The sequence below is a fragment of the Haemaphysalis longicornis genome, unplaced genomic scaffold (assembly GCF_048455015.1).
Source record: "Haemaphysalis longicornis isolate Haplotype H1 unplaced genomic scaffold, Haemaphysalis longicornis Haplotype H1 scaffold_9, whole genome shotgun sequence".
Lineage (NCBI taxonomy): Eukaryota > Metazoa > Arthropoda > Arachnida > Ixodida > Ixodidae > Haemaphysalis > Haemaphysalis longicornis.
The window spans coordinates 47384849-47400457 of NW_027526460.1; the positions used below are offsets into that span (position 1 = coordinate 47384849).

Consider the following 15609-nt stretch of genomic DNA (forward strand, 5'->3'; position numbering starts at 1 on the left):
TTAAGAACGAGATTTTCTTGACTGACAATGCAAATGACGGTGCACTTGTCTCCTACCTTATGAAGTATGCCTCTACAATCTCTCTCTCTTGCTTATCTCTGATCCACAAGTTGGACATGTTGTTGGTGTAACGATTTGATGTCATAACAGTGTATTTAACCAAGGGTTTTTCCAAATAAAGTTTTTGGAAGGGGCATCGTCTACAGGTTTCTTCTAGTCCCCGCTGTGTAGTGCCTTTGTTTTCAGTATGCTCAACCAACTAGAACTTGTCAAGCCCTTGTTACCCCTTATTATACCATTTTGAAGGTTATACTCTTTCTTGGGATACTAAAACACACACACACACACACACACACACACAAAAAGAAATTGGCACAGCTTGCATTAGCGGTGCAAGGCTGGAAAAACAGCGGAGCTGGAAGTCGACCTGTCTTCTTCCCCTTTGGGATCTGCTGTCAGTGTGGGGGACCACCCGGAACGGCCTTGTAAAAACCGGCTAAACTTGGCCTCACCCCTCAACACCTAGCGTAGCCCAACAAGAAAATTTCAAAACCTAACAAAACTTAGGAAAGCCTAGCAAAACTTAGCAAAACTGGAGGAAGCTAGGTCAACCTCCAGCTCCGCTGTTTTTCCAGCCTTGCACCAGTAGTGCAAGGTGCGCCAATTTTTTTTCGATACCCCAAGAGATACGTATCATCCCGACTACAGTACTTGCAACTGTCTGCACTCAATGCTTCCCACTTGACATGCACTTCCGTCACTTCTTTTCCCTCCCCTTTCCTTTTTCTGTTCCCCACACCAAGTCCCTTCTTTCTCCAGGAAGGCCCCCCAACAAAAAGAAGAGACAAACAATTCACGCAACACTACTTAATGCGTTAAACATCTTTATAAAGAAAATATAACATTTGTCAACATACAACACGACGGCAAATACAATATAGTACAAAAATACAGCGTTTCCGTGGAAAAAGCGTGTGACAATATTGCACACACAATGGGACGGCAAGGTGTGTGTTGACCTTGCTACACTTGCAGAGTCACTCCGTTTCGTAAACGTGTACCGATAAAACGGCAAAGTAAGGCGTGACAAGTGTCACAGTTCACGCAACTTGGTTGTCACGGGCACGCCATTGGTCAATGAAGGCACACAAGCACCAAACGACAGTCGTCCCTAGACAACGGTCAGTCGGTTCTGTCGCTCGCTTTCAGCAGCGGGTCCGAGGGTTCCCCAACATCCTTGATCGCAGGCGTTAGTTCGGACGTCAAGCCATGTTGAAGTCGCTGCAGCCGCCAACGTCGTGCAAGAGAGGCAAGCAGGAACAAAGCGTAAGCGGGGGTGACTGCAGCTTGCGGCTAACACTAACATGGTTGCCACAGCTATCTTCGCAATCTGCACGCAGACAGAGTATGTCCAGCAAACTTGGATTTCAGAGTACTGCAAACTGTCACAATTTTAGCAAAATAGGGAAATTTGGTGAAGGTTATGAATACTAGCGCTCATAATTTTTTAAGGGGCCATGAAGACAAAACAAGAGCTTAATTTATTAAAATGACTGCATCGACCCAATAACAATGACTTCAATTTTAAGGCAAACACCCAACAAATCAACTAAATACCAAGGAAAGCAGGTGAAGCAGTGATGAATCACAGCCACTTTATCACAGTGTCCTAATAATGTCACAGGGAGCTGTTCGTGTGATTGGCGGCGGTCAACCAAGCTGGGCGCACTGTAACGGTGCCTCTAGTTGATTGATTGATTGTAGGGTTTAACGCGCCGACGCAACGCAGGCGATGAGGCGCGCCGTAGTGGAGGGCTCCGGATTAATTTTGACCACCTGGGGATCGATCTTTAACGTGCGCCGAAATTTTGTACACACGGGCGTTTTTGCTTTTCGCCTCCATCAGAAAATCGGCCGCCGCGGCCGGGAATCGAACCCACGACCTCGTGCTCAGCAGCGCAAGCCTCTAGTTCTGATTTGAGTGTATTACTTGAATTATAACATGCAGTCCAGGCACTGATAACTGTTGTTTTGTATGTTGACGGTTACGTCACTGTTGACGTATGCCATAAAATTTGACAGCTTTTCGTTCTTTCTTTTTTCACGGCTGAACTAGAGCTGAGTGAGTTACCAAAGGCTCGTTTTGTTTTCTTTTCTTCAAACTGAAAAAGCTTGCATTTTGTCTTCACGGCCACTTTACATGTAATCTGCTATCTGCGTGCAGACAGATTCTGTGCAACAAACTAGCGTTGCCATGCACTGCGAACTTTTACACCTGTAGCAAATTTGGAAAATCTGGCAAAGGTTGCAAATGCTATTAATAATGTTAAGGGGAGACACTGAAGCAACTTTTAATTTTCGAATAAACTTTGTGAAACTTGTCAGTCTTGCTGCTTTTTCCCCACTAATGTCAAATATGCCATTATTTTTTCAGCTGGTCAATTAGTTCCCAAAATAATTAGAGATAATTAGCCATTTTTGGTCAAACAATAGACAGAACAGCGTTGGTCATAGAAATGTAACCTTTATATATTCCAATACTATGAACCCTGGTGAATGCAATAATTGAAGCAGTTTTTTGATGCATCGCTCGGAAATGATTTTACGCCTTATTAAACTTTGGTGTTTGAAATGGGCACTCAAAATGGTTCTGCATCACTGGTGCCACCAAAGTTTATTGAGCTGTAAAATTAGTTCCAACTGCTGCATAAAAAAAAACTGCTTCGATTATTGCATTCACCAGGGTTCATAGTATTGAAAAATATAAAGGTTACATTTCTATGACCAACGCTGTTTTGTCTATTGTTTGACCAAAAATGGCTAATTATCTCCAATTATCTTGGGAACTAATTGACCAGCTGAAAAAAAATAATGGCATATTTGAAATCAGTGGGGGAAAAGCAGCAAGACTGATAAGTTTTACAAAGTTTACTTGAAAATTAAAAGAAGTTGTTTGAAGACAAGTGTCCCCACTTAATTAAAGGCCAACTGCACTCAAATTTTCGACAACGTAAAAATAATGTCACCTAATAGTACACATAAAAAGGGTACGAAAGGCAAAATACTGCACTTCAAGCATCAACGCGCGCGACACAAACAACTCGCGACATTGCCGTTTTCGGAATCGCAACTGAATGGAAAAGGTGGCCATAGCAGCGGCCGGATGTGACATACGCTCAGAGCCGCCTTCAAATGTGCGTGGTAGCGTTGCGTTTCGCACTGTTATTTCCACAGAAGAACTTCCACTAACATATGCCCATAATAATGGAGTTAGGCGCAATTCCAGCATTCCGTTGGTATCAGTCAAGATGAAGTTGACCGCCCGACAGTAATTTTTTTCCATCATAATAACTGCCGGAGTAGCAATTTTTGGCATTGGGAGTAAAAAAGTGGACCCTGATTTACAAAGCTACTTGCTCGTACGATTTCGAAAAGCAGCTTTCGTTATAGCCAACGCCTCGGCTATCACGTCGCTCAATCACTATTTCTACTATACATTACGTACAAACAGCTTGTGAATACCGGCCCAGTATTTTTCACCTTGCTGCACATCGAGAATCAAATTATAAAAGAGGTCTGAAACTATAAGCCAGCTTCCACAGCTAAATGATGCACTAAAGCACGAAAACATTTCCCATCTACCGCTGTTTTTTTAACCAGAAACAGGTGCTGTTGAAAACATTTTACTTTCAAATAAACTAAATCTAACGCTCAAAGTAAATTCGTCACTTGGGAACTGAACAAAAATCTAGTCTATTATTTAGGAGAGGAGCAGTTTCGTTAGTTTTCGCACTTTGCGAAGACGACGGCCGATATTTGTGCTGATTTATTTGTCACTACGAGAAAGGCTGATTTTGGTTCACTTAGCGAGTGAGGCAAAGTCGCACAATTGTTTATAGCCGCAAGTACAACAACTCTATTTAGGTCGCCAAACTTTTGGAAAGGTCTAAAGGATGGAGGTGGCGTTGGGCCAGCCCAAATATGGCGAATATTGGACGCGGAAGTGCAAGTGGTCAAGAATTTATAAAATATCTTTTTTTTTTTTTTCTGTGGTATAAATGCAAAAGGAATGACAAATGTAAGGCAAGTGCTCGTTTTGCGCTATTTATTTCTTTGAGTAACAATATTATTTTCAAGTAAAAAGAGTTTTGCTAACTCCAAGACGTTCGCAAGCGCGTGAAGAGTTTGTAGGCTTCTAATCTCTTTTATTGCATTGAGAAAAATGGAGGATATTGCAACCTATGCGGTTAGTTTTAAACGTGATGGTGACGGCGGTACCGCATGGGGGTGTAGCAGAGAAACCCCGGGCGAACGCATCCCTGCGCCCGGTGGAGTGTCCAGCAAGTCGCCGGAGAAACACGAGCTTCACAAGACAGGTTCCCCAACCTCCGTCACAGGCCGCTTGGACGACTCCCCGCCAGGTGCAAAGATCGTCTGCTTGGAGTTACTTTGAACGGCGGTACCTAGCGCTTTCTGTGATTACGAAGCTAAGGATTTCGCCATGGTGATTTTAAGAGCATAGACTACTTATTTGGACAAATAAAAATTTGAGTGCAGTTGGCCTTTAAGGACTTCATGCCTGGGTTATGAGGCATGTTGCAACAGAGGGTTACAAATTAAGTTTTAGAGCTCTGCATAAAAACCTCGAATGTAGGTCATTTTTATTTTTTCTGCTGTTAGAAAAATGGCTGCCGCAGCACGCAATCCAATCCGGGAACTCACCTTAGCCAATAACTCATCATGATAGGAGAAGGCTACTACTACAGCACACCTATCAGATTCCGATGCATGTACTCTCCTGTGCAAAGCAAACTAGAAAGTGGCATGTCTTACAGTACTATGCAAAACAAGAAATACTACAACTCCAGCATCCTAATTGCTAGACTTTACCCTTTGCAATTGGAAGTTTTGGGAGCCAATACTATAATCTACACCAGCAGAGTATGCTTGGCATATAGCTAGTCTAATTTACAGAAAGAAACAGCACAATCACCATCAAATGACCTTGAAAAGAAGTTAATTTATGTAATGCTCTGTTAAGCAAACAAAGCAAATGCAGCTAGCTCTCAAGAAAGGCAGGGCAGTTTAGATCATAATTGCATTTTTCATCCCAAAGTTGCCAAAAATGCAGTCTCGTAATTTAACCACAAAAGTAAATTCCCATAAACCTGAGTAAAAGGCCCCCTTTTTTCTTTAATTTGAGTAGGTTTACATAGGTTGAACAAGATATGGGTGATCCACGCTTGTCTGCTGGGTTAAAAAAAAATGTTTAGACACATTACTGTTTAAAATTGCAGTTAGTGCAAGCTTAATAGATATAGATTTGGCAGATTATCTGTAAGTTTGCAGCAACAGTTGACAGAATTACCAAACTTGTTTGAATACTCGAAAAACAAAAAAAAAACTTATAATTCTTTCGTGAATTTAAGCATTAGGAATTCTTACCTGGAATCAGATTATTTGCGCAGTGATTGATTTGAATTGTAAAATCCGACATTCAGGCCTCGTGCTTAATTACACCCCTGAATAATATTGAAACTTCAGTATTTGCCCTAGCCCATATCATGTTTTAGTCGTCCTCAAGCAACAAATTTCAACTGTCATCTTTGGCCTTAAGCCGAAGACGACAGTTGAAAGCCACTGCCAAAAAACACACGTTAAATATAATTGGCTACACCCTCAGTCCTTATACTTTGATTGATTGATTTTAGGGTTTAATGCGTTGACACAGCGCAGGCGATGAGGCGCACCGTAGTGGAGGGCTCCGGGTGAATTTTGACCACCTGGGATCTTTAACGTGTGCCGAAATCTAATACACACAGGCGCTGTTGCTTTTCACCTCCATCAGAAAAGCAGCTGCCGCGGCATGGTATCGAACCCGCGACCTCGTGCTCAGCGGCACAACGCCTTAGCCACTGAGCCACCACGGCAGGTTTGGTCCTCATACCAAACAAGCTAAATTTTGTTACCTCCTTGCGACCATTACTTCACACTCATTGCAAAGCAAGCAAGCAACAATACGTGCAAGCAAGCAACAATGCGAGGGGGATAAGAGGATGTGTGCGGCACGTAAGCACAGTGCAGTAATGCGAGCCACGCTGGCAACGATCATGTGGGGAGGATGCACCTCTCTGTTGCACCCCCCCTAACTAACTCCTCTGTGCCGACGAATGAGGGAAACACTTGGAAACATGCACAGATTTCTGCTCCACAGTTCGTTCAGAACTGTCCTTAGCAATGCGCACAACACGATACGCATTTGTACAAACTTATTGCCAGGCCTTCCAGGGCACTGCACATTTGCTTGCTGCACTGAGCGGTGTGCGTGTAATGCCTGCATTGCGGTGTGCATGTAATGTCTGCACTCTACACCGACTACGTCACTGTTACACTTGAGTGCTGCTACAGCATCGCATTGGCAATCTGGTTAGTGTTGCTGGTTGTCAATTCAACAATGGAATGGGCACGTTATTTGATGTTTTTCTTCACTTTCTTTTTGTTGCCAGTTTCGGAGTAATAACTACAGAAAGAAGCGCTTAGGAGCAAAAACGAGTGTATGCTACAGTTTGACCAGCTCCCACCATGCCCAATATTTGCGACTGCTGTGTTTCTTGGGAGGCAATTTGCTCTGACCAAGTTGCACTCCTCTGTGTTCCGTATTGCCTTCCACTCGTATGGAAAAATACAATGCACCACGAGTGTTGGAAAGTGGCTGCCACATCTTTCCTTCCCAAAGAACAAAAATATGCACAAGTGGGACTTCATGCCTTAAAGGGGCCATGCAGACAAAATACAAGTTTGTTTTGTTCAAAAGATTTGGTGTTTTATAGTGCCCCCAGAGCCTGTCCGGCACCAAACGATGCTTTATTCGCTGGTAAATTAAAAAATTTAAGCCATAATTTTGATTATCTCGCTGAACCGTGTGTTTCGTAATGCTTGCAATGACGTATTCCAAGCAAATACTGAAGTGAACATAAGTATGCAGACTAGGGCTGCAGCAAAAGAGCCTTGTTTTTGCTGTCCGTCCTCCTAGATGGCGCAACCATACCACTCGGGACCACTGTCCACCACCGCTTTGTTTTTGACCGGATTTGTGCCTGGCTAATGTTTGTTGAAGTTGACAGTGCTCGTTTCGTGAAACACTGGGTAGGCTTGACAAACAGAGCCACAGAAGACAATGTCGCTTATGTACCGCCTTCATTGCCTCTGACTATGCTAGACTTGTTTTGCTTCTTGTTGTTGTTGTTGTTGCCCCTCCTGCCTGGGGCTAAATATTGGGCCGCAGTACCAATAAATAAATAAAATAATCTTTCGAATGAACCAAACTTGCATTTCGTCTGCATGGTCCTTTTAACACCCTGCCTATTTGCCATAAAAACCAGCAAATCCCCCCCTGAATCTATTCTGCTGCTGATTTTGTACCAAGAAAGGAGTTAGCTGCATCATTAATACTGTACTGGCAATTTCTGAACTCTTCAGCCCACTAATAGGTTTTCCTTGGTAGTGCTAGCAAAAGGTCACTTATTTGTGTCAAAATGGTCCATTTTTAGCAATGAAATGAAATGCATCATTTTGGCTGTGCCTTCTCAAGAACAGATGCATCCCTTCGAAGAGGAAAAAAATAAAGAAAAACAATGACAAGAGGTGCTTTCAAATGCCCGCATGGAAATGCAGGGAAGTGCAGGATGTGTACAGTCACACACCTCCCACCCGGGCTGAAAACAAGTGCAAACTAACCAGGCACACCACTGTACGCACAATACACATCAGGATCATCATGAACAAACACCATTACATCTAAACCACGTAGCTTCTGCGATCAAGTGACTGAACAGTTGGCACACAACTGAATAGGAACCAGAAACCTTTTCTAGACGACAATAAACATTTGAGTGTATATGAGGACTGTATATAAAAAGGATTAGGACTAGTTAACTACACCAACTAGATGCTTGACTAAAACTAAGCTAGTGGCGAGGAACACGCAATGTATAAAACGAGATAAGAGCCCAAGTTCAACCTCGGACAATAAGCTGCAATAGTTTGGCTATGAGCTGAACAGCTGACATTAAAGAAAAAAAGTTTGGATGGCACACATACATACGTGTGAACACCATAAAAGAACCCAGTGCGAACATGGCCATAACACCCTCGGTATTCATACGCATTGCAGAATCAATGCATTTGAAGTGGGCTTTCTGCAGTGCATTCCAACCGAACGTCAAAGGCACTGACCGTGGAATGTGTCAAGCCTCTGAGTACACAAGATCAGCGCACCGCAATAAGAGAGTGTTAATTGCAGCACGTATGCTGAAAAGCTGAAATCAAAGGCAATTTTTACTGTTGCAACAGGAAGCCGAAGTATAATTGTGACCTTACAGAAGTCGGCATTTTCGGTAAAGATCTTCAAAGGGGCCAGGGAAACAACATCCAACTTTGCTTTCATTGCAATGATTCCCTTGATGAAATAATGAACTTCAAAGGCCAACTGCACTCACATTTCACTTCATCCAAATTTACTTTGACGGTACAGTACGTACTACTAAACCAAATCGACTGAGACATGACTGGCAACCGTGAAATGTGTTGTTCATTAGTTAGAAACCTTTAAAATAGCTTCGTTGCAGGTGCTGCTGCACCTGCCGGTGGATCATGCAAACAGCCATGAAGTGGAAGTGACATTGTGGCCACCCCTGCGCTGTTTCCTATGGCCAGCCAGGAGAACCGGTCGAGCTCCACTGGGCGCACTTCTCCTAAGGCTGCGGAGAGGGCGAAGCATTGCGCGAAGGTTTTCTCCGGAGGCCGCGTGCTCGCTCGGCAGCTCGGCCGGCTGGAATGTCGCTTCAGTCTGGCTTAATGGCCACGCTCTTCTCAACTTCGGTTTCAAAACCTCCAATCTTTGATGGTCGTTTGCGACATTGATATTTCAGCTGTCATATTTTGTATCTTGCAGTCTGTTTAGGCAGACTACACGGAAATAAGATTTTCAAGAGGTTGAAATATTGAGTGCAATTTGCCTTTAACAGAACTTTCCTCTTTGGTTGCAAAACTGGAAATGACTACTCGGTGCTTACTTCATTGCGAATGGAATTAATGCTTTCCACTTATCGTATGCACATCCTCCCCCAACCAGTGTAAATGACTGCTCCCAACACTGAACAGGGTACTGTGTTCTGCAACACCTGCAACTCCCTCAAAATGTGGTCTACGAGGTGGCACGCGAGACGGGAGAGGGCAGGGTGCGAGAGAAGGGAGGGCACACCTCAGTGAGAGGCCCCGTAGCAGTGAGGAGGTAGTAGACGGCATAGGCCGGGATCATCATCATGGAGATGAGCGCCATGAACCAGCCCATCATCTCGCCCCACCACGGGTAGAAGTAGGTGCGCGCATACACGGGTGGCTTGTACCTGATGATGGACGAGATGAAAATGGTCTGCAGCAAGGGGTGGGGGGAGGGGGGAGAGAGACAGCGACCCAATGTGTCAGGCATCAATCTAACAGAACGCGACAGTTCTTGAAGATGTGTGACTAAGAGGAAGAACATTCCTTCTGCTTGAGCGTAGCATGGTCCATGGCATTCGTCAATACTTAATTTATAACGTTTAAAAACAGCGCGGAAGATGGGACTAAGGAAGGAACAGACGACACAGGCGCTGCTTCCTTAGTCCCGTCTTCCTTCCTTAGTCCCATCTTCCAGCCTGTTTTTAAATGCTAAATGTACTAACAAGCCCTCCAGTACACCCTTTTGCAATTTATTTATAACTCCGGAATAATTGATCAGGTAAAGAAACTCCCAATTAAAGAAGCCTCAAGTTTTAAAGCGAAGCTTTCAGCCTCTCACTGACCTAGTCTGTAGCCCATCCAAAACACACTGCAGGGAAGCAAACTTTCCCTGGCGATGATGCTGATTGTGGGTGAAGTGAAAAATTAAACCGGTTTCCATGTTCGGAAACGAACGTGGGTCCCTTGCGGAATTATCAAACTGACGTCTATCCAATTGCACCGATCCGGCAAGGTTGAAGCAGTTTGGATTTGGAGAAGGGTGCATGGACGCGCAAAATTGGACAGAAAATGCACACCTCTGTCTAAAAACGACGATGGTTGAACCCTAAGGGAAAGACATGGAATGCCTGCATCAGTAGTGAGCGGACCCACACCCCACCACCTTACCATACACATAAGGTAGGAACCACATTACCACAATACTAATTATCATAAAAAATACAGTCCGCTCACTTTTGGGTTGCTTCGTTTGGGGTCGGACTTTATTTTGGAAAGCTTCGCATTCCCCTTTGTTGTCGTTTCGACAGAGGGGGTAGTCGATTTTATTAAGCCTTTTTAAAAACAGAGCATGCAATTAGCCGGTACATTAATGTTGCAAGTTCTGACAAAGCTCCTTTGGTCCCTGGCCACCACTTTCAGGGTAATGGGCACCAACACATATCTACGCTTCTTTCTTGCATGAGCCCTTTTTTCGCGCTGCCAGACATGTACTGCAAAGGCACCCTATTATAGTTAGCTAGAGACCTTGCTGGGGACCAGATTGCAAGGGCTGTGGCTGTTTTCTTAAGCGCATGGGGTTGTTGAAGACCCGCACTTGTGAAACTTTTATATTCCCTTGTCACATTGCAGAGCTGAACAACCCAGCTGAAATTCTCAGGCAAAGCAGTGAAAATTTCCTGAAGATTCCTTGCCCCGATGCCAGCCAGCTCATTCAATCAATTTTCATATACAGTAGAACTTCGTTACAAGAGACACTGTTACAAGAGACACTTGGTTGTAACAGACATTTGAAAATGGTTTGGTTGGTTTTACTATGTTCACCATGTTAGCAACGTTGCATACAAGAGACAAGGTTACAAGAGACACTCTGTTACAAAGAAAAAATTACACCACCTTCCCGTAGGGGAACCCTGAGTAGTATGCGAAGCAAGCACGCGCTTTAGGAGGATCGCCCGGCGTCATTGTTGTTGTTGTTGCTGTTCCTCTTCTTGTGGCACATACCCACGTGGGGGACTCGCTAAGAAACGGGGTGGCTTTTTGGGGCTAAAACGCCCACCTCATAGCCTTATACAATCAGCCTGTAGGAATTGGGGAAACGATTACCGAATTATATATTAGATCTAGAGAAGAATCAGTGATTGATGCCATTTTTGTGGGAACCATCTTCCCGTAGGGGAACCCTGAGTAGTATGCGAAGCAGCCATGGGGTCGACTGAAGTTCCCATTAGTTTTCAGTTCGTCGTTCCCGTTGACGTTCAGCTTCGCGTGCCTTCGTTGTGTCAGTAGCTTCTTGACGTAGTTTGAATGAGTCAAGGACATAAGGCGTGTTCGTAGCACATGCTCCCATCTTGGTTTGTAGCGCAGTGGGAAGAGCGCCACGTACCTCCCGTTGGGGCCAGAGAGTCGTGGGATCGAAACTGGGCGCCGCATAACTATTTATTTTTATAGTGGACTGCGCTGACATCAGCCCAAACGCTGACGGGGCTGAAGAGACGTGCATGCGCAGTAGAGTGTGGACGGCGGACAACGACAACGAGGAAGGGAGGGACACAGCCCCGAGCATGAGATGCTTCGCATCTAAAACTTTTTGGGGTCCCTAGAGTAAATTCTTCACTATTTAGAAGAGATGCGATGAAAGGGGGGCTTTATATGAAGGACCATGAGGAAAACTGCCCTAAAGATGAAGCTTAGGCCTGCATCCAAGAGACCGCAGAGGTTTCAGAAACTTTTGAGGAGTTTGTGCCTGCAGATGTGGACCTTGAGTGTTCGAGGAGCCTACAAATCATGTGATCCTCAAGCAAGTAAATGGTGCCCTAGAGGATGAACCAGAGGAGTAGGATGACGAGGGCATTGTAGGACAGATAATGTCAGCAGTTAACGCTGACAATTGTCTAAGAGTGCTTTAACGGTATTGCGAGAACAAGAACGCTTGCAAAGTAAAGCTAATACAATCTGCAAACAAACTATACTATAATACAAACTACTATGAATGACTTACTGTATAAACCGGAATATAGGTCCAGTTTTTTTCCAAAAAAATCCGCACGAAAATGTCTTATACAGCGGTCATTGGCAGAATGTAAATCGTTGTCTGGCAACAATGTGCAAGTGTAGTCCGTCGCCATCATGGAGGAAGAAAAAGTTAGGAGACGGCATGACGTCACGCAGCTAGCCTTCGCAAGCCCAGCTCCGTTGAAGCCGCTCCCTCCGCCGTTTCTCTTTCTCAAGCCGCCGAAGTCGGCCCAGCACGTGACCTCCATGGTCGGGTGGGCCGGCGGCGGCGGCGGTCACCCGACTCCGGCGCATCTCTCGTGTTTCGTGTTTGGTTGGCGGTAGCTTTTCCCCGTCCTTCCTGCATTTGTTTGCTCGGTGATCTCATGCCCGCGTGCGGGCAGGAGTGCCGCGTATGTGCGAAAGGCAAAAGCCGTGGGAAAAAAACCAACATATAGCAGGCTCGAGTTTCGAGCAGACGAAATTGAAGAGCTCGCGGCGGCAGCACGGTGGGGTCACGTGGTGCAGTGACGCCTGGGCCGACTTCGATTTTACTTTTTATGTATAGGCTTCACGTTTCTCCGGTAGCGCCGTCTCCTAACTTTTTCTTCCTCCATGGTCGCCATCGCCATTCGTGTCGGACTGCTCTCTCGCACTATCAGGCCTTTATTTGCTTTTTCGCTTTTCTCTAGTTTTTCATCTTTTACTCGTCTATTGTGTGTGTGTGCGTACATTCTGCACGTGTCTGTTCCGAGATGAGTGGCGGCAGTCGACGGCAGTTCACGGCGGCGTTTAAGCTGAAGGCAATTGAGTCGCCGAGCAGAATGTGAATATGGCGGCGCAACGCCAGTTAGGCATTTCGAAGAAAAGTGTGCGGTACTGGCGGAGCCAGAAAGCTAAGCTGTGCACGTGCAACCCCCGGAACTGATCGTTCCGTGGACGTCAAGCGGTGCACCCCGAGTTGGAGAACAGAGTGGCGAACTTTGTCCGGGAACTTCGCTCAGGATCGCTCCCGGTTACAGCCATCCATGGGAGGCCATCCATGGACGTGCTCCGCGAACTGTACAATGAGTGGATAGCCGGTGACAACAAAAAGACCCATACAGGCCGGCTGCGAAGACCATCCCTCACGACCGTGTCAAGCTGGGCGTCCTTCTCTTGGCAGTCGCTGCCCGACGACATGGTTGCACGAGCGTTTAGGAAGTGCTCCATCAGCAACGCGCTTGACGGCACTGAAGATGACAGTGAGAAGCAGTCATCCTCGGACGACTCCGACAGCTCCGACGAGTGACTTCGGCAGGCATAGTGGGTGGCAGTGATGGACGGGCGTCGAAAATAAATATAGACATTGTGTGTGCGCTTCTGTGCCGAATTATCTTTTTTGTAAACTTTTCCCACCTCAAGGTAGCGGGTCGACCAATATACCGGATCGACCTATATTCCGGTTTATACGGTACTTAAGCCATAGTGATAATTTTCTTGTCAACCTCTCGAGTACACTTTGATACTGATTTGTAACAAAGTGGTTATGTTCAACTCCACACAGTATTTAGAATTTTTGGTTTCACCTCAACCTTGGTTACAAGAGACATGTTTCATGGGTCCCTTGAGTGTCTCTTGTAATGAAGTTTTACTGTAAAAGGAGCTACTTTACCTGAAATTATTCAGATTGCACCGTGCAATGCCAAAACACTGCTTACGAGGCCCTTGTGGCATGTTGGTTGGCCCACTTACAATGCAGAAGAAGGGCACAAACACCGCCCAGCCAGCACGGAAGAACCAGTTTGGCTTGTAGCCAATCATCTCCTTCACGTTGCTGGCAAACTTGCTGGACCCTGGGTGTGGGAAGAGGAGGGACTTTAGGCTGGTGAGGGGAAGCTCAAAAGATGAAACTTAAAGGCCAACTGCACTCAAATTTCACCTTGACCAAATTTATTTTTAATGTGTAGTAAGTACCACCAAATCAGCTGAGAGACGAGTGGTAGCCCTGTGAAATGCCTCGTTAATCAGTCAGGAGCGTTTAAAAAGCTCCGCCGCAGACCACACTGCCCTGCACCTGCCAACAGATCGCATAAACAGCCATGACGCGCCTATGATGCTCCAGCCTCTGGCCAGCCATGCAGCTGGAGAACCGGTCAAGCTCTGCTGCGAATGCCTCACCCATTTGCTGCCCCGTGCGTGCGTGGAGCTTGTGTGCAGGCTTGCTCTCGAGCTGCTGACCGTCCGGCCGCTTGCTGGACGGCTGCAACGTCATTTCAATGGCTGCGCTTTCCTCGATTTCGGCTTCAACATCGCCGATTTTTGCTGACCGCTTGCAGCATCCACGCGCGTATTTCAGCTGTTGTATTTTGCATGTTGCTTTCTTTTTCAGCAGACTATGGGGAAATAGTGTTTTCAAGAGGTTGAAATTTTGAGTGCAGTTGGCCTTTAAACTTGTAACAAACCAGAACAGCATGCCAGCTGGATACAGTACTGATTCAGGAACCCCTTTCCATAAATAGTAAGCAAATTCCTGAGCTTCTAAAGCGTGCTACAGTTAAACCTCGATATAACGAAGTCGTACTTGGGGCCGCAAATTTCGTTAAATCGAGAATTTCGTAAAATCGAGGTTTCGAATTTACGGTTCATTTAACCAGTTATTGGGGTTTTAACACTTTGGCCCTCGCCAGGCAACAACTGCTATGTTGTTACCTCTCCAATTAAAGCGAAATTTGTACTAAAACTGGCCGCGAAAATTGTGTGAATTAAGAGTTTCAACACTTGGGCAATGGAATTCGGATAGCCGACGGTAGTTCATGTGTCATCGTAAAACCGGTGCTTTTTCCGCAACGCCTCATTAAATATGATAGCAGACTAGGTTTCCACTTTTTGTTTTTCATTTCGGTCACTACTAAATGCCGCTGTTATAGTCAATTGAACCCGCGCCCGCGTCCATGTCCCGTGAACCTCACCCCGCCGAGGTGCTCGTTCGAAGTTACGCCTCTTTTCGTCTATTCAGTGGTAGGCTTAGGGGCCTAGGCGCGGCGGGCCAACAGCGGAAGGCTGCTATGAAACTTTCGAAAGACTTTTTTCATGTACAAAGGCTCTGCAGTATAGGCGCGTGATGCAACCACAACACTCGAGATAAAGCCATGATTGCGAGTTCAGCGGAGTACACGCGGACCGCTTCACTGTGTGGAGCAGCGCTTACGTGCTCCGGAAAGCGGAAAGCTTACATTAAATAAAATTCTTCCGGCCAAATTCGATTAAGCAATTACTTTTATGCCCACTGAGCCCTTACGAAACGGATTTCTCCGCACCGCAGCTGTCTAATGAACGCTGGTGAAACGAAGATGACCACGTTCAAAGAGAGCAATTTATTGCCACCAGCACTCGATGTTCAAGCCGTAGTGAAGAAGTCCGTAAGCAGTGCTTGGCGTTTCTTGACCAGGGCGGGCTTTACGTGACGGTCGTATGCTGACAGCGCTAACAAGGTCTTAACATTCGTGTGCACCTGCGTGCCTCCGCAGAACATCGATGGCATCCATCACACTTCGGTGGCTGTCAGTTTCACCGAACTTCCTCAGGCTCTTGTTCGGAACACTTTTCTTTCTCTTGGAGTGCTCATGCTGCTTA

At 45.7% G+C, this 15609-nt stretch overlaps 1 protein-coding gene across 2 annotated transcripts in view; it reads right to left on the minus strand.

Moving 5' to 3' along the window:
• Positions 1 to 867: 867 nt before the first annotated feature.
• LOC144152180 (sodium- and chloride-dependent GABA transporter 1-like) overlaps positions 868 to 15609 on the minus strand; it is a 58428-nt gene continuing 43686 nt past the window's right edge. For both annotated transcript variants that reach the window (XM_077683404.1, XM_077683405.1), the window contains exons 12-14: positions 13729 to 13829; positions 9263 to 9433; positions 868 to 1281 (exon numbers count right to left, since the gene is read on the minus strand). In XM_077683404.1, coding sequence (XP_077539530.1) covers positions 1183 to 1281; positions 9263 to 9433; positions 13729 to 13829 — 371 coding nt within the window. In that variant the 3' untranslated portion in view covers positions 868 to 1182. The remainder of the gene's footprint in view (positions 1282 to 9262; positions 9434 to 13728; positions 13830 to 15609) is intronic.